The 13328-nt window shown below is 45.3% G+C and overlaps 1 protein-coding gene across 4 annotated transcripts in view; it reads right to left on the bottom strand.

Annotated features, from left to right (window-relative positions):
* The window catches only part of LOC147883745 (nodulin MtN21 /EamA-like transporter family protein), an 85697-nt gene extending 72881 nt beyond the window's left edge, over window positions 1-12816 (bottom strand). For 2 of the 4 annotated variants that reach the window (XR_015543679.1, XM_087398836.1), the window contains exons 1-2: window positions 11939-12816; window positions 11677-11724 (exon numbers count right to left, since the gene is read on the bottom strand). Coding sequence is in view for 2 of the 4 variants with exons in the window: in XM_087398836.1 (XP_087254962.1) it covers window positions 11677-11724; window positions 11939-12724 (834 nt within the window). In the remaining 2 variants the exon portion in view is untranslated. The remainder of the gene's footprint in view (window positions 1-11676; window positions 11725-11938) is intronic. The other 2 variants (XR_015543678.1, XM_087398835.1) reach the window with 1 other exon arrangement.
* Between the last annotated feature and the right edge of the window lie 512 nt (window positions 12817-13328).

The following is a 13328-nucleotide window of genomic DNA, read 5'->3' as shown; positions in this document are numbered from 1 at the left end:
GGCCATTATGCAGCTTAAATTCAGCATGCCCCCTACTCGATGGCCTCTGTAACTCCACAAATATGGAAGCTGCCTTAGAATCCTGCATGTATTCTTCCTGAATACCATGAATCCACTCCTAATAGATGGTAGAAATGGCAGACAAACTGCAAGCCCACATACGGGATAAGGCATCTGCAACCACGTTTTCTTTCCCCTTCCAGTACTCGATGTCAAAATCATAATACTGAACCTTAGCCAGCCACCTCTTCTGCTTCATTGACAAGTTGGGCTGCATAAGGAAATACCTGAGTGTCCTATGATCTGTCTTAACCTTGATTTTGCTACCGTACAATTAGTGGTGCCATTTTTCGAAAGCATGGAGGATAGCCAACATTTCCTGATCATACATATGAAAATTCAGTTCCTTGGAATCCAATTTCCTGCTTTCAAAAGCAATTACCCAGTGTTCCTGTCTTAGCACAGCCCCTAATCTTTTGCCAGTGGCATCTGTTACCACAATGAAAGTACGTGAAAAATCAGGGCATACCAACACGGGAGCATGAGTGAGGACGAATTTCAGGTCTTCAAAGTTCCAGCACTTGCTTGACATGTCTGATGTGCTCCTGCTTATCCTTGCTGTAAATGAGGATGTCATCAAAAAATACCAGCACATGTTTAAAAAGGAGAGGCTGCAAAATCTTGTTCATGAGTGCCTGGAAGGTAGCTGATGCATTGGTCAATCCAGAAGGCATCACCTTGAACTCATACAGGTCCCTCTCTGTGCGAAAGGCTGTCTTATGCTCATCCCCAGCTTTCATTCTAATCTAATGATAGCCGGACCTCAAATCAATCTTAGTGAAAAACTGAGCACCCTTGAGTTCATCCAACAGGTCATCTATCTTCGGGATTGGAAACATGTTCTTGATGGTGACCTTATTCAAGTCTCTGTAGTCAATGCACATACGGTAAGAACCATCCTTCTTTTTCACCAGGAGCGCAGGGGATGCAAAAGGAGAAGTGCTATGAGTGATGAAACTCTTATGAAGTAAGTCCCTCACTTGAGTTGCCACTTCCTCCCGTTCTACCTTAGAGAGCCGGTATGGGGCCTTATTGATTGGCTTACTACCAGGTTCCAGGACTATGGCATGATCTACATCTCTTCTCGGAGGCAACTGTGATGGCAAATCAGCAAACACATCTGCAAACTCTGAGAGCAATCTCTGCATATCACAATCATCAACACACGGAGTGCCACCCTCCTTAGTTATTGACACATTTAATGCATATATGGCACTGCCTCTCTTGAGCTCTCTGGCCAACTGCCTTGCTGAAATGACCTGCAATTTAGGAGTTGCAATACATGCAATGTAACTGATCCATCCCTGTGGACAACGCTGAGTGTTAAGGCATTGAAATCCATGCTGATTTTGCCTAGTGATTGCAATCAATCACAGACCAGGACAACATCTATTGGGCCCATGTCAAGTCGTAAAAAGGTATCGCATTGTGATGCTCCATAGAAAAGAGTGTGGGCCTATGGCCTCTCATGCCACCAGTGGACAGAATCTCATACGAATGCAAAGCATGAGTGTCATGTGCAATAGCACCACTAGGATCAAAAGGAAAGTCAGTCCTTCGTGGCTCCCCCTGGACTAAGTGTCCTAATTGTCCTAAGTGGTACATGTACTAACTGTAACTAGGCCTCCAAGGCACATACCAAGGAATGAGTGGCACCTATGGATAGCCCATAGAGTGGCCTACAATTCTCTCACTCACATCCACAGCATCACTTTGTGTATTGAGTGCATTTGAGCAGGAGAGAGAGTGAGTTAGTCTATCTCCACTACATCTATTAACACTAATGTAGGCCATAGTATAATATGCTCTCACACATACAAATCCACACACCCACACATACTTGAGCATCCATTTATACAAAGTCTTCGTACTGAATTGACACTCTGGAGGTGAAGGCCAAACTCAGCCATGACGAAGACTAGCACTAAAGGAGAAGGCTAATCAAAAAGTAGTCAAAAATCTCTTCATTCAAGCTACAACTACTTGTGAAGTCTAAACGATTCTAAACGATTTCATTTTAGTCTCTCCCAAACGAGCATCTAAATCTAGCTGATAGGGCAACGCACCATTTAAGATAAAAATAATTATCCCAATACCGGTAGGCCGCAACTTGGACGAAAACTTCACAAGATGAAATTTGCATGTCCACTAATACGACAGAAGCATATACCTAGATGAATCTAGGAACATTCCCAAACCCATCCTCTAAAAACACAACATAGTACAGTTTCAATCTCACGATAGTCACTCATAAGATTAAAAATCATAAACTCCGTCACGCATAGCAGGGACTAGCTACTTTCACACACCACACATTTCACTCGTCCACTACCTCTTAGTTCTATACTGTGCAATAGCTCGTACAATCAAGAGTGTAAGGCTCTACTGTAAGAAATCCTAGATTTACTATATTTAGAAATGTGTTAAGGAACAGAAAGGAGACTGAAATAGCAGAGAACAAGGAATAATTGTATTGCTTGAGTGTCTGTAGTGTATCTGTAGTGTGTCATCCATACAATTGGGCCTCTCTTATATAGAGAGTGAAGAGTCACACATGAAAAGGTGTGTACTCCAAAGTGTATGTGCATGAAGAGGTGTGTACCCCTTGTGAAGGGTGTGACCCTTGATGAGAGGGTACATTACAATAGAACTGTCTCTTCCATAGAATGTCTCTTGTGAAGGGTTGTGCCTCATAGGAAGTGTCCCGCCGAAAGGACATACCCTTCCACAAGTGTCCATTCATCAAACAATCCATAAGTCTAGATATAGAGAAAGGAATACGTCACAGATCGTGACATCCCCTCCCACTCAAAATAAGACCCTGGTGGAGATAATGAACTGATGTAGAAAATATCACTCTAAATTCTGAAAATACTACTGAGAAATGTCAGGGTACTGCTGTAAGTCTTCATCAGATAGCCAAGTAGCGTCGGAGTCGTCCAGATCTCGAGCATTCATGACTGGTTGAGTAAAGATATACTTTAGAGAGTGATGGTCTGTCTTGACCACCGAGTCGGCTCCCATGAGATAATGTTTCCAAGAGCAATAAGCATTACAACGGCAAGAAACTCCTTATCATAAACCGGGTATCGGGTTTGGATATCAGAATGTTTATGGCTGTCAAAAGCAATAACTCTGCCTTCTTGCATCAAGACTGCTCCTGTAGCGATGTCGGAACCGTCGGTCATGACCTCAAATGGAAGGTTTGGGTGGTAGTGAGTGCTTGCTTGAGTTGTTGGAAACTATACTCTGTTTCGGGAAGCCACTGAAAAACTGCTGTGCTTTTCAATAATTTGGACATAGGAGCTGCGATTTTAAAAAACTGATAGACCTTTGTATGGTAGAAGTTTGCCAATCCAAGAAAAGAGCGGACATCATGAACATTCTTAGGAGTAGGCCAATTTTGGATTACCTCGACCTTCTTGGGATCCACAAAGATGCCTTGATCTGAAATAACACGTCCCAAATATTCAAGTTGGGTCTTAAAGAACCCACTCTTCTCAATGTTGATATAGAGAGAATTTGCATGGAGAACTTCAAAAACTTGGTTAAGATGTTGTTTGTGCTCATGTAGGGATCTGTTGAAAACGAGTATGTCATCGAGGTAAACGATGACGAACTTATCGAGGAAAGGCCTAAAGATGTCGTTCATTAGTGTCATGAATGTGGCCGGGACATTGTTTAACCCAAAAGGCATGACCAAACATTCATAGTGTCCATACTTTGTTCGAAAAGCTGTCTTGTACTCATCACCTTCTCGTATGCGAATTTGATGATAACCTGAACGAAGATCAATCTTTGAGAATTGTGTTGCGTGTAGAAGTTGATCGAAGAGGTCATCGATGCGAGGCAATGGATACTTGTTTTTTATAGTGAGCTTGTCAAGGGCTCGGTAGTCGATGCAGAGACGCATTGACTTATTCTTTTTTTCCACAAGTAGTACAGGAGATCCGAAAGGGCTGCCACTGGGGGCCGAATGTGACCTTTGTCGAGTGGTTCGGTGACCTGTCTTTGGATTTCTTCATTTTGAGTGTAAGAAACCCGATAAGGAGGTTACGACGGTGGATTACTGCCAGGAATAAGTTCGATTGGGTGATCCACTGGTCGTCGAGGTGGTAATTGCTTTGGCAATTCCTGTGGAAAAATATCCAAGTAGGGCTGGAAAAAAGATTGGTTGAGGTATTCACGAGGGTCCTTTGTTGGTGTCTCCTCTACTGCCGTGACCAACAGAAGTGAAGTCTTTACTTGACGTTTACGAACCCACTTCTTTACTTGTACGGCAGAGGCAACTGGGGTTAAAGGAGAGTCCCTAAAACCAGTTAGCTCAATAAGTTTTCCCTCGTGGACAAACTGGATAGTATGGCTGCGAAAACTGATTGATAGATCATAGTCGTAGAGCCACTGTTGTCCAAGTATGGCATCGTACCGAAAAAGAGGCATGATGTCGAAGTTCAACTTGTTCGTATAATGTTGGATGCGAAAAGACAAGTTTTTTATTCTCGTGTTGCACAAGAAAGTAGTTCCATTTGCGAGTTCAATCTGATAGTCCATGAGACTAGGACTGGTGGTCAACCGAAGTTTGTCGACCATCGAACTAGCTAGGAAATTATGAGAGCAACCACTGTCGATGAGGATAGTGACCATTGTTCCACGAATCGATCCTTCAACACAAAGTACTTGAGTGGCCAGGGAAGGTTCGGGGTTGCTGGCAAGGCTCAGGTGGATGGTATTCGCCATTCGAACAGCTTTGCCTTTCTTGTCTTGTGCTGGGGTAGCATCTTCTGTTTGGGAAGTGCTAGGTTCCATATTGGAATTTTGCTTTGGTCGCTTGGGACAATCGAACCATCTATGGTCGCTTGTACAGATGGTACAAAGTCCTTTTGTGCTGGAGTTGTTCTTCTTGTCAGTGGTCGCACCTTTATGTTGGGGATCTCGGTAATGACTTTGTGAAGAAGAAGATGCGCGATCCTTGGAGGAGTGTTTCCGTTGGAATCCAGCATACGATTTCTGAGACTTCTCGAGATCTTGAGGCTGTCGCTGACCTTGATTGCCGGAGTTTTTTCAAAACCTGGTGTTATCTTGAGGGCGAGCACCTTTGGCCATAGTAGAGTTCTGTGTGCGATTAGCACTCTGCTTCCCTGTGTTTTGAAAATCTGTAATGCGCTCTGCATAAGCAATAGCGCCAGCTGTGGTGGTGATGTTTGCTTTAAGGACATCAATGTGTAACGAGGGATTTAGGCCTGAGATGAAAGCATGAAGGCGATCATCCTCAGTTAAACCATCAATCTCCAGCACCAATGTGGTGAACTAAGAGATGATGAAAGACAAGGAGCCTGTTTGCTCCAACTGTCGGAGTTTTGATCGTGCTTGGAAGTCCGCATTGGCAGGTATGAACTGCTTACGGAGCACGTGTTCAAAACGTTCCCATGTTAACACACTTTTGCCGTCCTTTAAGCGTCTTTGCCACCATAGAAAAGCTGTATCCTTGAGGAGGGAGGTTGCCAAGGCGATCTTTTTGCCTTCAGTGAGGTCAACAGTATCAAAATACATGCGCATTTTTGCGAGCCATTGGTCAACTGTTCGGCGATTGCGTTGACCAATGTAGGCTTCCGGAAGTTTGATGTCAAGTCTTTTAGTTTTGGAAGCTTGAAGTAAACGGTAGAGGGCACGTAGTTCAGTGTTTTCTACCTCAGGTGAGAATGAATCTGCATAGTCGTCTGGTTGCGTCACGTCATCCTCTGTATAAGTGATACTGCGAGAATCTTGAAGTTGTTGGACTTTCTGGACCAAGTCGGAGATGCTGTCCTGAAGCTGGGAAATTTAAAGTTGCAGTAGTATTTCGCCTTGTACGTTGACTTCAGGGGTCTTTTTTGGACTTGAGTCTTTGATCTCTGGAGAAGCTGCACGCAAGCGTTGCGACATATCTGAGGTCCCCGTGAGAAAAGCACGAACTTGCACTCTAGTTTGTACCATTCCTAGAAGAGGATTCGGGCTGCTCCCTGAGGTTGCTCATGTTGGAGGGGGTAGGCGAGGCAGGATGAAACCACCCGTGGAAGTCTGGTAAAGGAGGTCCTCTCTGAGGTAACACTGGTGATGCCGAAAGTAGTGTTACTGCTCGTGAGAGGACAAGAGTAGGTTGCAGAGTCCACGGATCTGAAAAGGGATAAGGAGCTGCTATTGGAAGTGGAGGATATCCAGAAGGAGTGCCTTCAGAGTGTAAATACTGTCTTGGGGAAGGTACAACCTGTATGGGAGGATATCTGGGAGCTGAAGGAGGTGGAGAGTACCCTGGAGATGCCGAAGGTGAGGGGTAAAATTCTCTCCGAAGATGGACAGCAAAATCGGGTTCTGCGTATCTTCGTGTCTCGTGGAACACAACCTGTACTGTGCTGAGGAAGTAATGTAACTGAGGTGCCTCACGCAGAAGGTATAGGATGTGGTCCAAATCACTAGGAGGGCACGTGACACAGAAGACCCACGATGCCAAAGCTCCGAAATGGGCTGGTTGTGCAATCTGAACACGATATTGTGTGGTAGATGATGCCTGAGGTGTCCTTGAAATGTCGGGTGAGTTACCAGGGGTTTCCATGCTTTAAAGGAGCGTCTTTCATTTACTGTAATTGGAGAATGACAAGAGAATCCTTAAAAGCAGAATGGAAAGACTCCACCTGGCAATGATTTAATCTGCCAATTTGTTGCGTAGAAAAGGCTTGCAGATTTCTGTCCGGAGGTCCATGTTGCAATGGGTGGCGAGGAGCGGCATTTAACAGGCTGTCTTCATCGCGATAGGAGGCTGAAACTGCTGCTGATCTGGCAGGAAAAAGGTGGCGAAACAAGGGGAGCAGGCTATCAATGGCGCAACAGGCTGCAGGTACCCAATTCTGGATCGCAATAGGGGCTGGCGCACCAGGCTGCTGATGTCAAGACAGACTGGCGAAACAGAAAGGGGGAGGCAGGCTGTCAATGGCGAAAATCTGGTTGCAGGCTGATTTGCGGCAGAATGGCTGGCTGGCGCTGTGCTCACGCTGCAGGCTGGCAGGAAACAGGGCCATAAACGAGCGAGACTAGGGGCTGCAGATGGCGAGGGGGCTGGCAGCGAAATGGCGAGGGCATGGGCTGGCAGCGAAATGGCAAAAAAAGGAGCTGGCAGCGAAATGGAGAAAGCAGGGGCTGGGCAGCGAGACCAACCTGTTTGACGAAAAGCTGTAGGGCATTGAAAAGGTACGTCCCTTTTTTCTTTTCGTTTGGGCTGCCTACATTGGGTGGTTGCCCAAAAATTAAAGGGTGGGTTTATTTAACCCTTCGGTAGCTAGGGTAGACCTAAGGTTTGGGGCTGGGTTTTTGCATTTTAACCCCTCTAGGTACCCTTTTTATAAGTGCTTGGTGCCAAAAGGTGTGCCTATTCGAAGGGGTGTGACCCTTGGAATAGGTGCACCTTTTCATGAAGGGGTGTGTCTCTGTTTTTAAAAGGGGTGTCCCCCCATGAATAGGTGTGTCCTTTTTGCCACGATGGGGTGTGTCCCTTGGGTGAAGAGTCAAGACTCTTTATCAAAAGGTGTGTCCGATGGTGGAAAAGGTGCGTCCCTTGGTTTGGGGACAGCCCAAGCACATGAAAAGACACGATTTTTATCGTGTCCATTCACATCAACTCGTGATGTGTGGGAGATGGAGAGGCCATTGATGACTTTAGGCAGGGTTGGCCATTGATGACTTTAGGCAGGGTTGGCGCTAAAAATTTTCACGCTCATCCTCTCCATCTCTTCCATGCACAATGTGCACGGATGTCCTTCTAGCGGAAAAAGATGTATCAGATAGGCGCTAGAAGGTGGGGGGCATTTCCTAAAGGCAGGAGCGAAATTTGCTCTGATACCACTTTAAGAAATCTTAGATTTACTATATTTAGAAATGTGCCAAGGAACAGAAAGGAGACTGAAATAGCAGAGAACAAGGAATAATTGTATTGCTTGAGTGTCTGTAGTGTATCTGTAGTGTGTCATCCATACAATTGGGCCTCTCTTATATAGAGAGTGAAGAGTCACACATGAAAAGGTGTGTACTCCAAAGTGTATGTGCATGAAGAGGTGTGTACCCCTTGTGAAGGGTGTGACCCTTGATGAGAGGGTACATTACAATAGAAGTGTCTCTTCCATAGAATGTCTCTTGTGAAGGGTTGTGCCTCATAGGAAGTGTCCCGTCGAAAGGGCATACCCTTCCACAAGTGTCCATTCATCAAACCATCCATAAGTCTAGATATAGAGAAAGGAATACGTCACAGATCGTGACATCTACACCACCAACTCAAATTTGACACTATCACCCTCTGAGTGAGGCAGAGACGATACGCGAGTAGCGTCGTCTAGTCTGTCGAAGGAAGCAAACTTTGTCGCCAGACCGAGGACTTTTTAAACATTTGTTTAGTAACAAGTCTAAGGACTTATGGTGGAAGTTTATCGAGCGGCGGGCCCAATTTTCTCTCACAGACACCACATTATGGCACTCCTACACACACACATGTTGGAGATATCATAGCCAAAGAGTGTGGTGATGTGATGTGATGTGTTGGTGTGTAGTACTAATTCATGTGTGTGAGTCATGAGTGAGTGCCACGTGTTCTTATATGCATTTGGTGCTAGTGTGTGAGTAAGTAGCCTATATATAAGGCTTGTACTTCACTTGTCATGTCATACTTGATGAATGAATGACAAGCCTTCATTTGAGTATCACTTCTTCACTCCCTCGACTCTCTCTCTCTCTCACCCTCACACCATGTTTCTAACATGGTATCAGAGCAGGTTAACCCTGCCATAGCTGCCACATCATCCTGGACCTAACCCTAACCTAAAACCCTAATTCTGCTTAAGCCCTTCTTCCTGCAACCACCTAAGCTCTACTCATTTCCGCCTCACATTCTTGTCTCCTTTCAGCTGCTTTCTACCCTTTTTGGGTTTTTGCACAGCCACCATCCTTGCTGCCCTCATTCCGCCTCTGTTTTGCATCTTCTTGTGACCATTTCTACCCGTCCAGCCTCTCCACAAGCTGCTGGTTGACACTCCTTCCAAGAGACATCTACACATGGATTTTCGAGCCTTCTTGGAGCTGTTCTATCCTGTTTTTAGGGTTTCAGGCTGTTGCAGCAGAGACGACCACCCACGGGGCATTGGCTGGACATTTTCGTCACTTTTGGAGGCATTTTCGAGTTGTTTTGGTGCTGCCACAGCATAACCATCTACATCAGAGGTGATTTCATGTGTTTTCCTCATCTGCTCCTTCATTTTGAAACCCTAAATCACCTTGAAGCTGCATTTCCAGCAACCTCCGAACTGCTCTTAGCCTCCAGCTCATCTACAACAGTTGGTTTGCGTTGTGTAGGCCTGCTACTTCATTTCCAATTGTTCTAGGGAGCCACCTTCCACATGGACAGCCTGTTTTTGCACTTCTGACTCCTGAGTGCTCTGGTGAGCTGTTCTGAGGAGTCCAGACCTACTGCAGCACTCAGCTCTACATTTCAGGGCATATAGTTGCTGGTTTTTAATTCGGGTTCATTCAGTTCTCCATTTCGAGGCGTATTCTTGCTGCTTTTCCATGAGGGCTTGCATTTTGGCACCTCTGAGGTCATTCACTGGCATCTGGACACGTTTATTCAAGCATTTCTTAGGCTGCTGATTCATTTCAGAACGCCTCGTCCTCGTGGAGAGTGAACTCATCAGCTCTACCTTCAGGGACGAGGTTGGTCAACAACTTGCTTCATCAACGTGACCTCACTACTTCAGCCAAGGAGAACCTGGAAAGTGTTTTGATGCCTTCCATATGCACATGTTCCATCTCAATTACAGCACAAACTTGAGGACAAGGCACGTAAATGCATCTTCATCGGTTACATTTCAGAAAGCAAAGGCTATCAGTTATTCCAGCCAAGTATTAGGAACGTTATGATCAGTAGAGATGTCGTCTTTGCTGATAATTATGTTATGCGATTGTTGGACTGTCAAAAACAGCCAACAATTGTTGCTTCTGATGTCTTCGATACATTGCTGCCCTTTTCAGGTCTGCTTCACACTTTGATCAGTCCATGGAGGCTTCAACTCAGCCACTAGCACGTGACTGAAGAGAGAGCTTTCATAAGGTAAGAAAAAAGCAGTCCCTAGCCTATACCACCATAGATTTTGTGGCACAAGGACGTCCAAAGTAGATGTGCGAAGAAAAACAAAACAAGGAGTACTACTTAAGTTTTAGCATTATCCTACCATGGATGCAAAGGGGGTCAATAATATGTTTTTGGCACAATACCCTCATTTGCTTCAGGTTTTCAAGAAGCGCTCAAATTGACTACCTCCAACTAGTTGCCCACTAGTGGCAATTGACCTTCAACGACAGAAGTAATGTAAAATCGCAAGGAATTTTCACTTGATTTTTCCAATAATAATATTTCATTCCATTTCTTATTTTTCCTTACACATGCACATGAATTTTCAATTGTTTTTTCCAATAAAAATATTTCATTGCATTTCTTATTTTTCTTTACACATGTGTGAGCCCTTGTGTATTTGACGAAAACGGTCGTGCCCTTGCCTACTAGCAGGGGATCCGGGGCAGGTTTGATAGGGGGGTGAGAGGGAGGGGAAGCTGAAGAAGCTGCTATGGAGGGGGGAAGGGGGTGAGGATGACCATAGCAGGAGTCGCAAGGGATGGAGGGGGGGGAAGGGGGAACTCCGGAGGAGGGGGAGGGAGTGGAGAGGGAGAGGGGTCCGGCGGGGGAGAGGGGCGAGAGGGAATAGGATCAGTCACAGGCCCGCTCTGCTGAACAGGCACACCTGGGTTCTGAATCCCCTTCTCAACCACTGCCGGGCTACCCTCCGCAGCTTCTGCCATTGCAACATCAGGAGCTCCTGAGGCACCCTGCTGACGCAAGGGTGATAAGCTGCTACACATGGTGCAATTCCATAATTTGGAATCACTAGGACCCTCACTGAGCTCCACCTAGCCATATGCTATATCTTATGAGCTAGCACGTAGATCAATTGCTTCCTGTATCTAAGGACATTCATGTCCATAGGTTTTCCATGTCCTAATTACATGCCAACACCTTTAGTATGCTCCTAGGCAAGCCTTGATGTATTAGATATAGGATAAATGAGGCCAGACTTGAGGCCATTTAGATACCTTGGTAGGCATAGTGGTATTAATTATACCGATAATTATCTTATGATTGAGCATTAGGCACATATCTATTAAACACAAGTAAAAACTTTTGATAAAATCTGAGATTTCTAGCTTAGGCTTTTAAGCCTTCGAAGTCTAACAACCCATAAGTTTGACGTTTACTTGGTCATTAATTGAAACACAAGGGTAGACGGATTATGGAACTAAGTGAAGAAAAAAGAATAGGCCTGCCCATGTAGGCACTGTCATATGACCAATCTCTGTTCCATTTCCATCCAAAACCTAATCAAGAAATCAAAAGGCCTTCATCCGTTTTTTAATTGATATGATAAAACGGGTAGGCGAATACTACAAGGCCGATCTCAACAAGAAGAGAAAAACAGAGGCAACATTTGACCATCATGAACCGCCACCAAGAGCGAGATGTTGCGACACGGTTCAAAGGGTGACACTTACACTGCCGAGACCAGCACTTGTTCTTTTTAATCCCTCGGCCAAGAAGCCCTGCATCAAAACATGCAAAAAATACACAGACTGAATTTCAGAATGATCTGTATCACTCGTTAACTAGATCACCAAGACAGAAAAAACTTTGCTATGCCAAAACGGAACATTCTCAACCATGCTCCATTTCGCTTTGCTTTTCAAGCACTGGACAAAAAAGCTACACCCCAAGACCATTAGCCGTGTCGAATCATAAAATGGAACGCGGATCCACCTGAAAACAAGAAGCGTCAACGAACGCAAACAGTGCAATGGCGAGCCATGCATTTAGACCTGCAGGTTGCTTTTTTCGCTTGTAATTTGCAAAAGCAAGAAGAATAAATCCAGAAGGAATAAGCCGTGTTGCTGCAACAAAAAGGGGCCCAGCCTTTGGCAAAACTCCCTTCATAGCCACCATGGCCGTACCCCAGAAAAAGAACGGAGATATTAGAAGGACGGAATCCCATATATCGTTTAAGAGGCCTTGTTGATCAAAAGACATGATGCCCTCCCTTTTCAAAGACTTCATATTCTCTGCTCCAGGGACTACAGAGGTCGATTCTAAACGCGTTTCCGAGGGTGACTCTATTTCTTTTGTCGTTGACGTCTTCCCCGTATTGACAGCTCTTGCAGCTATCCTACTACCGAATTTAATGCTACCGTCGGTGTTAGGAACCACGCATTCGACGTCCGTTCCGGTTCCAATGCATTCAAGGTCCTCCTCAAGACCCAACATGACACTAGTGCTTCCGTTTCCTGTCTCAGTAGCAAACATAGGGGACGATTCTGGAGTCGCTGTTTCTGCTGCCCCGCCTGCGCTGTCTGATAGCTCAACTCGCATTGCAAATACTGGACGATCTGAGGAGATCAAGTACCGGATTCCGGAGGGACTCAGTTGAAAGGAGGAGGTGCCCCTTCGCAACTGAGGATGGAAGGAATGCAGGTGAGAAGGTGGCGACAGAAAGGTAGTGTCAATGAAGCGATTGTGCATGAAAAAACTGAACGAGAGCGAGGAAGCCATGCCTCCCCCTCGCTCCTCCTCGTCGTCCACGTCCTCCGCCGCTAGATCAGGTTGCTTTTCTCGCAGAAATGCTATATAGGATATATATCAGTAACTAACCACCAACATCTCTCCACGTTCAAGTGGCCGCAACAAATGTCCGAAAATTCCTATTATAATTAGTTGTGAGGAAAGAAAAGGGTGAAAAGGAAGATCGCAAAGCCATGAGTATTGGGGATTCCGGGGCATTAAAGAAGGACCCACCACTTATGAAGGGGGCATCAAAGAGGAAGGGGCATGGAGGACCATTTATAATTTATCTTTGGAGAGTGGTAGGTCCCTCCATACATTGAAAAATGGGAAATTCCCATTATTAGTTGTTGGGAAGAGAAGAGGGTGAAAAAAGGGCATAAAGGGGGAAGGGAGGAGTTTCAATTAAGAGGGACCACTTAAGAAGGGGGCCTTAAAGAAGAAGGCAAGTACTAAGGGGGGAGGGGAAATGGGGACCATTTGAAGGGGGCTTTAAAGAACTAAGCAAGTACTAAAGGGGAAGGGGGAAGAGGGACCATTCATAATATTTTAGTTAGCACTAGGTATGCTATTCCGCTCTATAGCTTAGTGGTAG

The sequence above is a fragment of the Dipteris shenzhenensis genome, chromosome 27 (assembly GCF_047967505.1).
Source record: "Dipteris shenzhenensis isolate YYH24624 ecotype China chromosome 27, Dip_SZ_1.0, whole genome shotgun sequence".
Lineage (NCBI taxonomy): Eukaryota > Viridiplantae > Streptophyta > Polypodiopsida > Gleicheniales > Dipteridaceae > Dipteris > Dipteris shenzhenensis.
Note: the sequence above shows the minus strand (reverse complement) of the source record. Positions and strands in the feature narration are given on the sequence as shown.